Source organism: Camellia sinensis, chromosome 15, assembly GCF_055761805.1.
Source record: "Camellia sinensis isolate YWXY chromosome 15, ASM5576180v1, whole genome shotgun sequence".
Classification (NCBI taxonomy): Eukaryota; Viridiplantae; Streptophyta; class Magnoliopsida; order Ericales; family Theaceae; genus Camellia; species Camellia sinensis.
The window spans coordinates 13,208,413-13,223,872 of NC_138975.1; the positions used below are offsets into that span (position 1 = coordinate 13,208,413).

At 36.6% G+C, this 15,460-nt stretch overlaps 1 protein-coding gene across 8 annotated transcripts; it reads right to left on the reverse strand.

The window, feature by feature from the left end:
- Positions 1–280: 280 nt before the first annotated feature.
- LOC114296632 (dentin sialophosphoprotein, putative (DUF1296)) lies at positions 281–11,359 on the reverse strand. 8 transcript variants are annotated; one of them, XM_082909314.1, is made up of 10 exons: positions 10,866–11,359; positions 8,870–8,913; positions 8,166–8,289; positions 7,101–7,233; positions 4,784–5,385; positions 3,999–4,338; positions 3,418–3,688; positions 2,751–2,843; positions 1,540–1,989; positions 281–781 (listed from the first exon to the last, which is right to left on the reverse strand). In XM_082909314.1, exons 1-10 carry the CDS (start codon positions 11,038–11,040, stop codon positions 434–436), a joined length of 2,580 nt encoding a protein of 859 aa, XP_082765440.1. In that variant the 5' UTR covers positions 11,041–11,359; the 3' UTR covers positions 281–433. The 8 variants fall into 8 exon arrangements, with proteins under 8 accessions (XP_082765440.1, XP_082765438.1, XP_082765439.1 ...); XM_082909312.1 differs by having other exon boundaries at positions 3,418–3,691; XM_082909313.1 differs by having other exon boundaries at positions 4,784–5,388.
- Positions 11,360–15,460: the final 4,101 nt, after the last annotated feature.

The window sequence follows — 15,460 nt, forward strand, 5'->3', positions numbered from 1 at the left end:
TTTTTAGAGCCTTGAAGTTAACGACCAGTCAAATTTTCAAATAAAGAAAAAAAAATTCTAGTAAATCAATTCATTTTCCCTTGACCATAGGTTACACTTTCTATTGATTTCCATTTTCTATTGTATGCTAGAAAATGACTAAAAAGATTGCAAGACTAGCAATTTACCTAGATGGTCTTTCATGTGTTTATTCACATAAAATACATATAAGTTCATTTCTCTAGGACTAGAGTTCATCCTTCACCTGTGCGTTAAAAAAAAATAAATAAAGAGCAAATGATAATTTAACAACACTTGATGCATTGATTAGGAAGGATAAGACAATGAGGTTCTCATTTCAAAGAAAAAGGAAAGAACCAAAAAAAAAAACTTCCATATCTAGAGATTCAAATCCCTTACAAGAAAGGCCCCAAATTGGCATTGCATTCTTTTTTCAGAAGTTAGTTGTCCAATTGAGATGACCTAGTTGAGGTTGCTGATATGCACCCACCTGGGTCCCAGGAGTTGCCGCCGCCACCCCAACTCCAACATTGCCACCCATGGCGGGTCCCAAGTGGTGGGGACTAGCAATTGCCGTGGGCTGTGGAGGAGGATGGTACAAGCCTGGGAACTGCATGTGAGAAGATTGTGCGGCAGCTGCGGCATTGAAGGAAGCAGCATGACCAGTGTGGGACGGCAAGTAAGCAGCATGAGGCGTTTGACCTGGCATATTGTAGTACGAAGCAGATTGCAAACCAGGAAGCTCCCTCGGATTCTGAATCCAAATTTCAGAAGTCTCGGCCTGTCATTCGAAACACAAAATGGTAAACCTTGTGCTAAAATTAGTACTCTCTAACAAAGTGGAAAATGTCACCTGTTTAGTGTTAAAATTCAAATTTATTCCATAACGAATATCAACATCATATTACAAGAAAGAAAAGCAAGGCCACAAGATACCAAGGCAATGCTTGGCTTGGAATACTCAAAACCAATTTGATTCATTAAATATTAAAATAATTCAATCAACTTTGTGAAAAATCATGTTTAGTTAATGCGAAGGCCAAAAATACCACACTCTAAAATTCTTTGATATATTGCTCCATGCAGATATGCAACATTTCTGCTTAAAAGTCAATCACCTCATGACCTAATTATGATTGAATAATTATTTTCCTAAGCAAATATATAAGATAAATCATTTTAAAACTGGTTAACCAAACTTAATTTTCAAAACAAAATCTTATTTAATCACTATGATTAAATCAGTGAAATTTATTGAAAGCATCTTGACATTCAGCACCCAATGCAGATAAGATGTTTTCTCGTCACATCGTCATTTTCCTAATCAACCAATAAATTGGGTAAATACCGTGGCACAGGCCCATTAACTTCATTCTCAGAACAACCAACCGCTCATAACAGCATCACATGGATAGGAAAAACACCACCCCAAACCAAGCATTGAGCCCCACTAATTTGGATAATTTGCTAGTCTCTACATGCCACTTGTAACTATATAAACTAAAAATTAGTGACCGAGTTATTTGAGGAAATATGTACCTGCGGATTAGGAACATACAGGCTGCCATCTTTGTACTTGAGCCGAGATGAATCATCAAGCCCTGTCGCACCGCCAACTACACCTTGAGCATTCATAGCATATCCGGTTGAACTAGTGAAGTTCCCAAACCCTGTGGGACTACCTCCAGGAACAGGCTTAAACTGCTGAATTCCATACTTGAGGCTATTTGCACCAAGATGTGAGCTACCTCCGGGCATCAGCAAGTAACTGCTTCCATTTGAAGGATGAGGATAGGTAGCGTTACTAGAATAGCCAGGCATGGGCATTGGTGGAACATAGACGGGGGATAGGAACTGGCGGTATGGCATGAGGTTGGCGAAATGAGAAACGTGAAGTTGTGGATACATTTGTGCCACTGGTTGTTGCTGCTGTTGTACCATGGCTATTGCGGATGTAGGGGCACTGTTGGCTGTGTGCGAGCTCAAGGCCTGTGACCAAAATGCAATAATCATTAAATGCTTGATGCCTGGGTATCAGTATAAAATGGCGTTTTGATGATGTATAAAATAAAGGGCTAACTTCAATCTACCCCCTCATAGTTTACTCCGTGTGCAGTTTGTCCTCTTTATCATTTAAAAATGAGTACATAACCCCGGTGATTTGAGGACTAAAGTACACCGCCTAACATTCCATCCAAGTTAACAAGTGTGAAACACGTGTACAGACATAAGGGAGTTATGTGCTCATATCCAAATGTTAAGGGGTAAATTGCACATGAAGTAAAGCACAAAGAGGTTAAGTGCATTTTGAGTTCCCAAAAAATGACAAAAATACCTATGGTTACTTATGTATAAGGGTATTTTTAGTCTTTTTACTTGAGCCGTTAACTGTACAAACAGTGCACCTTAGTCCACAAACCACAAGGGGTTATGTGCTTACTTCCAAATGTGAAGAGGTAAACCGCACATGGAGCAAACCATAGGAAGGAAAAGTGAAATTTGCCCTAAAATAACTAATCCTTGGTTTTGCACTATAATACAACATGTGTGAATTGTGTTCAATATTCCAGTAACTAAAAACAACATATAAGGGCATGTCCATGCATGTACATGCATATGCATACATAACAAATCCAAGAGATTTATGTCATTCAATTTTACCTCCCAAGGATTTTGTTCAAAAGAATTTTACCACCGAAAATTTCATGCATATATGACAAGATTTTCTTGTTCAAAAAAAATTTTTTTACCTCCTGAGGAGACGGTAGACCATGCCCCCTGACAGTCTCATCCATTGATGGTCTGAAATATGGGATGTCATATCCAGTTTGGGGATCATACGCCTGTATCCAAACCAGCAGAAATCAGGATGTCTGATCAGAAGAAGTAAATAAAAGATATACGACACAAGCTTTGTTTGGTAACACTTGTAAGTTAACTTATTTACTTTATTCGCTTAAAAAAAGTTGGCTAATGGTGTTTGGTTGCGATTTTATATTTGCAAACTTACTCGACTTTTTCAGCTTATTTGGCCCAAAAAAAGTAAGATTTCCTTGAGCTACAATTTTGTAACTTTTTTGGCTTATTGAAACACTTTTTAGGGCATTTTGGATATTTGCACAACAAAAAAGCTATGAAATAGCTTATTTAACAAAATGAGTTCCATTTTTTTCACAGGTTATGAAAAGTTGCACTAAACATATTTACAACTTATTTTAATTCATTTAAGCTAATAATTTGAAAAACTATAATCATAAAGGGCAACTTATAAGTGATCTCAAACGGGGCCTCCTTTGGGAGAATCAAGAGGAGGTTATTAAACATCAAAAGCCAAACCAAACAACCAGTCCACACTCTTCAATCAATTGACCTAAGGTTTGCAGACAAATTCAAAAGTATGATAGTGTATGGACTTACCGAGAAATTTGGTAATTCGGGTGCATCTTGCTGGTGTTGTGACTCTGAAGGAGTGTAGGACGGACTGTCGTCACGAACCAACCCAATGTCGGAATAACTGTCCAAATTCGGGGGACTAGAAGACTCTTTCTTATCAGACATCTGATTATCAGATATTGCACCTGATGCTGGAGAATTGGAACCAGAATTTCGAACTTGATCATCTAGTAAATCTACGTGCTTGCTGGCAGAAATGTCATCACTGGAAAACTCCGGGGCGGATGCTGACAAACTGCTGATCACATTATCATAGAAGCATAAGTTGCAGTTCAACAATAAATCCTCTTTGCTTTAAAAGCGAAGGATAATTTAGAATTTTTTATATCTATTGAAGTAGTAACTTCGTTTAATAGGTAGTAAAAGTAAAAGATCTAGAAAGAGAACCATAACCACAAATATTTTAAATAGGTCTTTCCATCAAGTGGGTGAGCCGCATTTGGAGTCACCCCTTTTTATGCCTTACACCTTGTTGCGGAGGAATAGACAGAGTTTTAAAGAGGTAAAGCATCTAGCTTATCGGATGAAGAAAAGGATGAACCAACCTTGTACAGAGTTCTACGGATGAATTTTCTGCACTTCCAACTGTGTGGGACTCGGATACAAAGTCCCTAGAAGAATCAAACTCTGCCCCAAAGCTCCCAAAGGTCAGCCGACAGCGGTCAGACTCAGCCACTCGAATATGCTCCGCAATGATTACATTCTGATTCTCATAATTGTTTACTTGTGACGGTTTATCTTGCACCTGTGCTGCATCTGTTTCCAAGTCCTTGGGATTTTCAGTAGGATGTGGAACGGATTTTGCTGGTGTTCCAATAACTCCAGGACCGTTATGACTCGACTTTTTGCTCAATTTTGGTTTCCACTCCTTATTAGGCTGCAACACTGCACCAAAAGGTTCATATTAAATTTTGACACAAATAGATGCAATCATACAAGGTCAGCCAAAACTGTTGTGACAGATCTAGAAAAATTGGCAACAACTGAACGATTTCCAGAAAGCCAGTCAACTTCAACTTAATGGAAAAAATCTAATCATTTTGGTGTACAGAAATAGTAGTCATCATTTTGAGCCAACATATATTTTGGAAATAGTAGCTATTATATAATAACATATTTTCAATCTTAATAGATCAGAATATTATAGAAAAGACCTGTATCATACAAACCTAAAGGAGGAAAAATAAAATCAAAATCCCAGGAACCAATTTTATTAAAATCTGAAAGTTTGAGAGTAATTTGAAAAGCCACTTCTGTTTTCAACCAAAAGTAAACTCTTTGCAAAGTAAACAATCAATTGGTATATTTACAAGAAGTTCGACAATTCTACCTTTTTGGTGACCCACAATTTGTTGATGCGGTCTGTTATTATACTGATTGCTCAAGAAAGATCTGCTGACTGACATGCTGGGCACAACAGAATCAGTTAGATTAGTTTGACCTGGTTGATCACTTTTAGAAGTGGCAACAAAAGGTCGAAATGATTCTCCAGAAGATGAACCATCTTTTCCCAGATGCAAATTTGAGAAAGAACTGCTTTGTGCAGATGAAGGTGTCACTGAATTTTCATATGACTGACGCCGAACACCTACCACCCCAAATTCACGCTTAATAGCACCAATAGTTGCAGCGGATCTTGAGTCAGGAGATGGGACATGAACAGGATCTGAAGAAGATGAATACACGCCTACAACAGAATGGTTTGATGCCAGGGTTGTAGAATGTGGTTGAGAATCGTTTGGCTGAGATCCATGCTCCTGTGTAACAACAGGTGGAACTGGTGCCCGCCTCTCCTCCTGTAATTCATTCCCAGTAGTGCTGCTTGAATTACTATCCCGGGATTGCCTATGGTGTGAAACAGTTGGCATAGCTGAACCTCGAGACGAATAACGCGCACCAGATGACTTTTGACTGTGAGAAGTCCCAGTTGAGCTGCTGACAAGGCCCATGGGTCAAACATTTTTGCAATAAAACCATTAACAAGTGCAAGAATTGCCAACGCCAACCAAAAGAAACATAATTTACAGCCAAGGGCAGCAATAACTTTATTTCAAATAAGGAGCAGTAATATCTCTTCGTTTTTAGGAGGAGTAGGCATAAATAAGCAAGAAAGAAAAGGAAACTGAGAGCTAATGGAGAAACTGATAATTCAATAATTTTCTTCTATACAGAATAATGACAAAACCACACATATCAAACAAGAAGAAAAGGATAATATACAACAAAATATAAAAAAACGCAATATCACTGTATCCTCAACCATGGTTGTTAAAATCGCGATCCAGATCGTAGGATCGTACGATCCTACAATCCTACTTTGCCAAAACGATCCAAATCGTTGTAGGATCGATGTTATAACAGGATCGCAAGTAGGATCGTGTAGGATCGCATGGGATCGTGTAGGATCGTATGGGATCGTAGGTAGGATCGCAAGTAGGATCGTAGATTTTATGATTTTTCACCTTATTTTTAATATGTATCATTTTAATTTTTATTTTTATCTTTTTTTTTAATAGAAAGTAGGATCTTACGATCCTCGATCCGATCCTATGATCCGATCCACCAGACCCTCTCACCGATCCTACTTAGGATCCCGATTTTAACAACCTTGTCCTCAACTAAGAAAGATGAGCCAATTACTCTTAGAATTTCAAACAGAATCAAAAGCACCATATTCTCATTTGGAGACTATGGTAACTAAAAGGACAAGGAACGGAACTTGCAATCTTTCTCGTTATAAACTAATAATAGTAGAATGTGCTGATTAAAAGCCACTTTGCTACCAACATAACAGTCTAATTTTTCTGTAAGAATGTAGATAAATGTGCAAAAAGTAGAAAGGGAACAACATATCCACTTGAAAGAAAAGTAACTATAGCATGAAAAGTACATAGGAGAAGAAAAATATTTACAAGAGAAAGAAAATGTGAGCCAGGCAGTGGAGTAAACAAGAGAAGAGCCTCAAACAATTTCAATCTCGGTCTAACTATTTAAACTGCTCTACGGTGATAATAAAATTAGGTAACTGTAAAGCATTTATAGAGTACTGTTAAATAGTAACAAAAAAACGTCAAGTGGTGATGCACAACAAGATTAAAATATAAGCCATACACCTTGAGGAATAGACTGAATGACCCAAAGGCTTATGATAATACATGAAGTCCATAAATAAGAGCTTAGCTTCAAGCTAGAAAGGTCTCATTAATGGGGGTCTAAATGGAGAAAATCGGCAGATCATAGACACTTCTAAGAAGGTTCCATGCCCGTGTCAGGTGCCAGCACTCATTTGACACTCCCAAAGTGTGTCAAACACGATTCAGACTTCTCAAAAAATTAGAACTTGACATGTTTCGGACATTTGAGAATCCATTGCACAGATATGAACATGGACATGAACATAAGTTTTAGCACAGACACAGACACAGACACAGACACGGGCATGAACATAAGTTTTAGCACAAAAAATTAGATCTGCACAAGTTTCCTCTGTAGAAGTGTCCGTGCTTCTTAGACAAATGGTTGATTTGCTGATCGTAACAGTACTGTACATTTGATTATAGACATTTTAAGATAATCTAAATTTATAGCCAGGATTCTGTAAATTGATATGCAAGGGAAAAAAATAAGTAAAGAACATATAAATGTACCCCTTCTCAGAAACATGTGGATTCACTTGCTCACTGGCAGACGTTGAATACTGCACCAAAAGAGGCTTCATCTCTCTATTGGTATTTTGATTTATTCTGTTATCTTTCACAACACGAAATTCCCTGCTGCCCCCTGCAACTAGTAAGATTCCATTTATTAACAAGCACACCACATAAAAGAGATCATGATATGTAGTTAATCAATAGTGAAGATCATGACGGAAAACCACCATAAGATGGTATGAAGATACATAAAACAGAAAATATGAAATTTGTAGCATAAGAAGTACTATACACATGGTATGAAGATACATACTATGGAGCTCACGTAATTTTATACCAACAAAAAAAGAATATAACACCCCCACCCCCACCCCCACCCCTTTTATAGAACAGTTTGCAGGAGTCCAAAAGGTGAACTTCAAACTTGAAGTTCAACATTATCTAAATATTGTTGTCTATCTAACACCTTTTACATTCGGTAGGCGTGCATGATTTGCTTGCAACCCTTACAGCCTTATATATTTGACTTACCAAGAAGTCTACATTTCAAGATATGATCAATGGCTACTACAAACAATGGTAAACTAGATGCAGAAAATGGTATACGTGAATGACGTATTTCTAACTGAATGGCTTATATTGCTTTGCATATGCCCAGGTTTATCCTAGAAAAGAGAAAAGAGACATGCAAAAGCACGACTAGTTGACATCACTTATGGGGTACACAGCGAACCGATTCAAACTTAGCATGCTATCATTTGCAACTAATCTACCATTTTCCACAACAATTTCTGCATCAAGTTTGCTTCATCTGAAACTACTGGTTCCTTGACTATGCATATACGGCCACAAAACTTCATGATACCTTCATATGGTAAAAGAAAAGTTGGGTAAAAGGCACAACAGATGGCTTTTGAGAAGGTTTCCTCTCAACACTCAAATCAACTAAGCCGCAAACCAAAAGCAATTGCAAAATATCAAATAATACCAAAAACAACATTAAAAAGGAGCTGTGACATAATCCAAATATATAACGAAAAATTAAATACAAATCCTGCTTACCAGATGTAACATTCCGACCATAGCCTCCTCTTCGAACACCACGATCAGATGTACTGAATTTCATCCCTTGCCCTGCAAACTCACTGGGTTTCCTCGGTTCCATCAAACCCTTGTACCCTACATTCTGAGGCAATAGGTAAATATGTTTGTCAACTAAAATTGAAATGAATGGAAAATTCTCTCTAAAATATAATTAATCCTAAAAAATTTAACAACAAAACCACGAGTGTAAATTAAATGTGCATAGAGAGCTCCAAGAATACAACTATCTCAACTACATGAACATGCAGCCATGAGCATTGACCACCAACACGATTACACAATGAAAACATGATTAGCTCTAAAATTATTCATTCAAGCCACTTCACAAAACTCAACAAGAAATTAACCCAACAAATGTTGGGTAAAGCCTGTTAGTTCACATTTAGTCAGGGGATTGCTGTTAAAAAATTAGAACATATTTTTTTTTCTAGTGTTTATGTAAATCTCTACTCCTTTTTATTATGGAAGACCAACAACAACAGTACCTGAGCCCAAAAAATTACTTGATCTATGATCCACACATATGACTTGTGAGTACTAAGAAGCAATACAATACTACAAAATACAACGCAAGCAATGCAAAATAAAGACCAAGAACAACTTTTCGGTTCTTCGCACAAGTAAATAACTAAAAAGAAACAAAAAATTACACACAACTGTACCTCTTTCTTCTTGTCTCTTTTTCTCCTGACCTCATGAAAAGGATCTGGATAAAAACAATAAGAAATGTGTAGCATTAGAGTATTGTAAACAAAATAAAGTAAGAGTAAATAAAACAAACCAAAAGTGTAAGGAAACAAACAAATAAACAAAAGTTTAGTAATAGAGAAAGATAAGTTTCGTAATGGAGAAAATTAATTCAAAAAATAAAATGGACAGAAAGAGTCCGTGTAAGAAAGAAAACCCAATCAAAGCGAAGAGTGCAAGCAATAAAAGAATAAAAAAAACCCCAAATGACAAACAAAAAAGCTGTCTAAAACAAATACAATACCAAATTGCGAAGAAAGACTAAGGCAACAATCTTCCAATTTCTCAAACTAGTTGCACCCCTTCGCTAAAAAATCAACACATTTTTTTTTCTCACCACATGGTTTTTTAGGGCTAGGTTAAAATGATTTCTTGGCGGGTGTCTCATGGTTACCTAGAAATGCCCTGTGGTAGTTTTTTCTTTCTTCGTCTCAAAATGTTATAGGTGGTACAAAAGCCTTAACTCAAGGTTAAGCAATGTACATACAATCAACTATGACTTTTTCAATGCATGCATTTGTTCCCCCCTCTAAAATTATTAAAAGCAATGACCCAATACCAGAAGTTAATTAGCCTAGTGATTATAAATCAAAGAAGCACCAGAGTCATTTGGTATGGTAAATATGCCCACAATCATAGTTGTTTATAACCTGCTGCCCAACATTATAAAAGCTAATACAAGTTAAACTCTTAATATGAAGACTATAAGTTTAGTTTGTCTATGATACTGATTCCACTTTAGTACAAAATAAATAAAAATTAAATCGTCATTACAAGTCAATTAATGTTTCATGACAAAATACTTTTGTTTATAGATAAATTAACCTTTATCCAAAAAGGCATTAAGAGAAAGCCACCCATGTGCAAAATAATGGCTATATCATTTTGACAACAATCCACCATTTTAACAACCGATAATGCTATAGATTATACATTTATGCATATATGCATGCGTATATATATATATATATATATGGGAACATTAACATTAGAAACTCGCTAAATTTACACGATTGCATTAACCAAATGAGCAATGGTGACTTGGAGTTTATCACCCTTTATCTTCATCTGGAGAATGGTCATTTGAGTTCTTGATTAATGCATAACAACTTATTGCTTGATGGGTATAAAGATAATTTAAAGTAGTTCATCTCCATTCATTAACTGTTCTATTCCAACATATCTCTTCCCCTAATATGGCTATCTCATATACTAAATTGATGCTGCTTCCCCTCCCAAGTTCTCCCCATCACCCCCTCTCTCTTTCTGTATCTTCTTCTCCTTTTACTTTTATTTTTCTGGTCTGTACATGCAGGTCCATGAGTGGAATGTCATCAAACGAGCAATAAGCCATCCAATCTATCCTTCAATTGCTCCCTCGTTGTGCACATTTAGTCTGTATGAAAATCTACATCCACGCACTTGGAAGTCCTCAAATGTAGACCGACAACACCGGTTAATGCCATGATGAAAATACAGATAGTCGTAACTCTGTAACCGAGAGGAGAAACAAATAAAAACCCAACATTGCACCTAAACATACAGTTTAATCTTCCAACACAGTAAAGTTCAGACTTCAGGGCCACCTAACCACAGGACCAAACTCAAAATCCAGTAAACAGGCATCTGCCCACTCCATTAACAGTTTTCCAACATTATCACTAAAATCCCAAACTCACAAAACTCCAAAGCAAACCTCAATGAAAAGTGATCAAATTCATAAAATCAACAGAATGTGATGCCCAGTTCCGGCTATAATTCACATGCACAAAGTTCCAATTTTTGTAATCGAACCCCAACCCAGTTATCTAAACCAAACTTCTCGATTAAGCAACAACACAAAACAAGCAAAACCCAAATAATTAAATGCCTTAAAAACATGAAAGAATAAAAAATCAATAAAAAAATAACCTTGATTCAACAGCTTCTGAGCAGTCTCGTTAGGATCCATGTTATACTCTTTAAGGGCAGCATATATCTCAGCATCAGAGTGATTATGAACAATCTGTTTGATAGATTGAATGATTTTAAGCACGCGAGCAGATAGAATTTGAGTCCCACCTTCGATTCGCGAACCGGCGACCATCTCCAATCAAAGACCAAAAAACAGATTGAACAGTACCGAGTAAAACAAAGATATATATATATATATATTATCGAATGTATGTAACAATAATCAAAGCCTTGAACAGTGATTAAAGTAAGGAAAGGATAGGGTTTTGGAATCGAATCAAAGTGAAGGACGAACTTTGGAGAGTCGATACGGACTGTGAAGAAGAGAGAGAAGCATAGAAGAACAGCCGAACGAAAGAGAGAGAGCGAGGGTTTTCAAAACGCTATAACCCTCTTTTGCGAGGATTTTAATAGGTCGGGGTTCTTTTGAAAAGAGTGCTGCTATTGACCCCTGCTAAAAAAAAATTTGGCCTTTTATTCTATAATTTTTTTTATCAACAATGATTCATCCCACTAAAAATATCACCACTAATAGCACTAATGAATTAAAAAAATAAAAAAAAATAAAAAAAATTACAACTCCAAGACCAAAACATCACATCATTCATGGCGGGACCCACTGCCACTTAATTAGTGGGAGCACTAATTAGTGCTCCCAAGCATTTTTCTTTTTTTATTACAATTATATTTTAAAGTAAAATTATATTAAAAAACATTATGAAATAAAATACCTACTTATTAATAATAATTAATATTCTATAATATTGGACACCTACTCACAGTCCCACTCACACCTTCAACTCCAACTATACGTATTTCATGTTTGTAAACCCTAAACCTATTACTTTTCATAACCAATTAACATAAATCCTAAATCTATTATTTTTCATAATCATCTTAAATCCTGAATGTGTCATCTTCATCACCATCATCAACGCTATTAAACTTGAAAGTTTTGCTTCAAGTATAACGTATATTTCATCACTTATTTCACTATGTAGAGCAGTGGAGGACGAGGACAACATTCTCGGTCGTTTATCTGTCTTGTATTAACATTCTCGGTCGTTTTTGTTTCGTTCGAGCTATTCGGTACTGGTTTACTAACTGTTACAATTATGTTCGGTAACACAGTACTAAACATAATCTTTTCGTTTAATATATAAGTTCCGAACATTAATGCAGATAGTCAGTTATGTAATTTTCTTTGTTAAACTAACTTAGAATGGAAAAAATGTAAATTGGAATGGATTTAAGTTATGTATTTTGAATGGATTTAATTCATATTATTTTAAGTTGTGAATTAGAATGGATTCAAGTCACACAGTGATGAACAAATTTTGTTCGGACATACAATGCTGACAGGATCATTATTGTTCAACAAAACAGTTCTGAACAAAATACATTTTTTCAGCTACACAGTGGTGAACAAATTGGGTGGGTGTGCTTTTAATTCTGAAAATATGGAGATTAGTTTTCTATTCTGAAAATATTATGGAAATATTATGGAGATTAGTTTTTCATATATATATATATTGTTTTCCATTCCTACAATTCGCATCAATCTTTACTTTCTCATCTGAATTTCTCAATCAATGGCAAATTCCAAAGAGACCAACGTCGTCGAAATCTTAATCAACGAAGAACACCAACCTTACAAGTAAATGCATTGTGTTTTCAGGAACCACTTTTTAGATGTGGTTAATGTTGGAGAGAGAAGAGAGAGAAAAAACTAGGATTTTGAAGGGGTTTTGAGAGAGGAGAGAGATAAGAGAGAAAAATCTTCACTTTCTTATATAAACAATAGGGGTTTTGAGAGAGGAGAGAGAAAATAGAGAGAAGAGAGAGAAAAATCTTCACTTTCTCATATAAACAAAAGTGATTTTGAGAGAGTGGGAGAAAAGAGAGAGAAGATACATCACTGATGTGGAGAGAGAGAGAGGAGAGGGAATTGAAATGGATTCAGGTGGGTGTGCATTTCATTGTGAATATGGGTAGATTTGATAATAAGTGGGGTGTCTAAAAAAATATTATTAAAATTTAGGATTTATGACTGGGGTCCAAAGAATTTTGGTAGGTGCTAATAGCAGCACTCTTTGAAAATTCACAATTATGACTTTTTTTTTTTGCTAAACTACCCACCATTGTCGTTGACCTAAATTGCGTGTATACCCTTCTTCCATTGTCAATTTCTATGATATGGTGGCATGTTTTGTTTAGGTGGCGTTTGGTAACACCTACGTTTTTAATTTTCAGTTTATATTTATAAAAATTTTAAAAACTATCATAAAAATTTGTTTGATAAATATTTTGTTTTATAAACTAGTGGTCTCAGTTTATAAATTTGACTAAAATTTGTAAACTCAAAAAATGAGTTTACGTTTTCAGTTTTTTTTTTGGCCACCCACTACTCGCCACCACCTACCACCATTTTCCACCACTGTCTTCCGCCGCCACCACCCTCCACCACCGTCTTCCGCCGCCACCACTCGTAATCACCATCTTCCGCCACTACCACTCCCCACCACTTTCCACCGCCTTCTTTTGCTGCCACCACCTGTTACTTACCACTATCTTCTGCCACTACCACTCACCACCACTTTCCACCACATTCTTTCGCTACTACCACCTGCCACCATTTTCTGCTACCGTTTTTCGCCACCACCACTTGCCACTTGCCACCACTTTCCACCATCGTCTTCGGCGCGCCACCACCATCTTCTGCCACTATCACCCGCCATCACTTTCCGCCACCATCTTCCGCTGCCACCACCTGCCACCTACCACCACCGTCTTTCGCCGTCACCACCCGCTACCTGTTACCACTTTCCACCACCATCTTCTGCCACCACCACCCGCTACCACTATCTTCCGCCACTACCACTCGCCACCATTTTCCACCACCTTCTTCCGCTACCACCACCCGCTACCTGCCACCACTTTCCAGCACCGTTTTCCGCTGCCACCACCTGCCACTACTTTCCACCACCGTCTTCCACCGCTACCACCCGTCACCTGCCACTAATTTCCGCCACCGTCTTCCGCCAGCACCACCTGCCACCATCTACCACCACCCTCCATCACTATCTTTTGCCGCCACCACCCACCACTTGACGCTATTACCCATCACCCGCCACCCGCCATCATCGTCTTCCGTCACCACCACTCGCCACCACCTACCACTACCATCTTCCGTCGTTACCCACCCGCCACCACTGTCTTCCGCTGCCACCATCCGTCACCACTCGTCACCACCCACCATTCGCCACGCCACCACTCGCCATTTCTCACTCTTTTAGTTTATATTTTTTAAAATTTTTAAACATTTTGTCCAAACCAAACGTGTTTGTAATTTATGTTTTTCTAAAAATAAACAAAAATCAGTTTATAAAATTTTTGTAAATATAAACTGAAAATGTAAGTGTTACCAAACAGACCTGCGTTTGGGTTTAGGATTTGGTTGGAAAAAAAAATAAATTATTATTATTTTTTAAAACTATGTATCAATTAATTATTATTATTTTTCTCACACTTATCTATTTGATTATAAAAAAAATATCAAACTCTAAAACTATTTTTAAAATATAAAATCAAACAAATTTTTAAATTTCTAAACTCTCCCTAAAAAATTATTTTTGAAATAATATCTCAAAGGGTAAATTATACTGACACCTCCTGATATTTCTATTTAATATAAATCCTTCCATCATATTTAAAAAAATTACACATACCCCCTATTAGATTAAAATGACATGTTTATCCCTTAGCATTTATACATATAAAATAATATAAATATTTTGTTAATGTGATTTCAAGGGAAATAATCACCATCTTTAATTTAACTCATACAAAAAATTAAGTTTTTTTATTTTTCATTTTTTATTGAATTTTTTAATATTTTAAGTAATTATTTTTTTCTTTTTTTTACACCTAATCTAGATATACTTAAGGAGTATAATATTTTATGATTTTTTTTAAGTCACCAAATACAAAAAATATATAATAAAAAAATAAAAATTTAACTCAATATCTTATTTTATTGTATTCAATAGATTTTTTTAAAAAAATTTATACACATTTCAACAAAAAAATTCATGGTATCTTACTGTACGGGGAGGAAATAATTCTCCACGTATAATCCTGTTGACCAAGTCCACGCTCCTCCGTACGACGTCGCTTTATCACCTGAAAACACAAACGTAAGCTAGCCGGCGGGTGTGTGCCGGAAACCTCTCCGATGCCTAAGTCAGTAAGCTTGACAAATAGACAAAGTTTTATGCTCTCAGAAAGAATTATGTTCAATTACCTCCCCCAAGGTGATGTTTGCGGGCTTTTATAAGTTTTCCATGGCACAATCCTAGTAGGACTTGTACTTCTCCATGCAGAGTCCTCCTAGGATTTATTCTCCTAAGGATAATGCTTATCCTTTTTCACCCTCCCCCACTGCTTAAACCAAGTGGGATGGTTTTCTTTATGGCCGAACTCCCATTCGACCGAAGTAAGAATGGCTATGCCGAGCCACAAAGTAGGTCATACTAACAGTAGTTCGGTTCTTC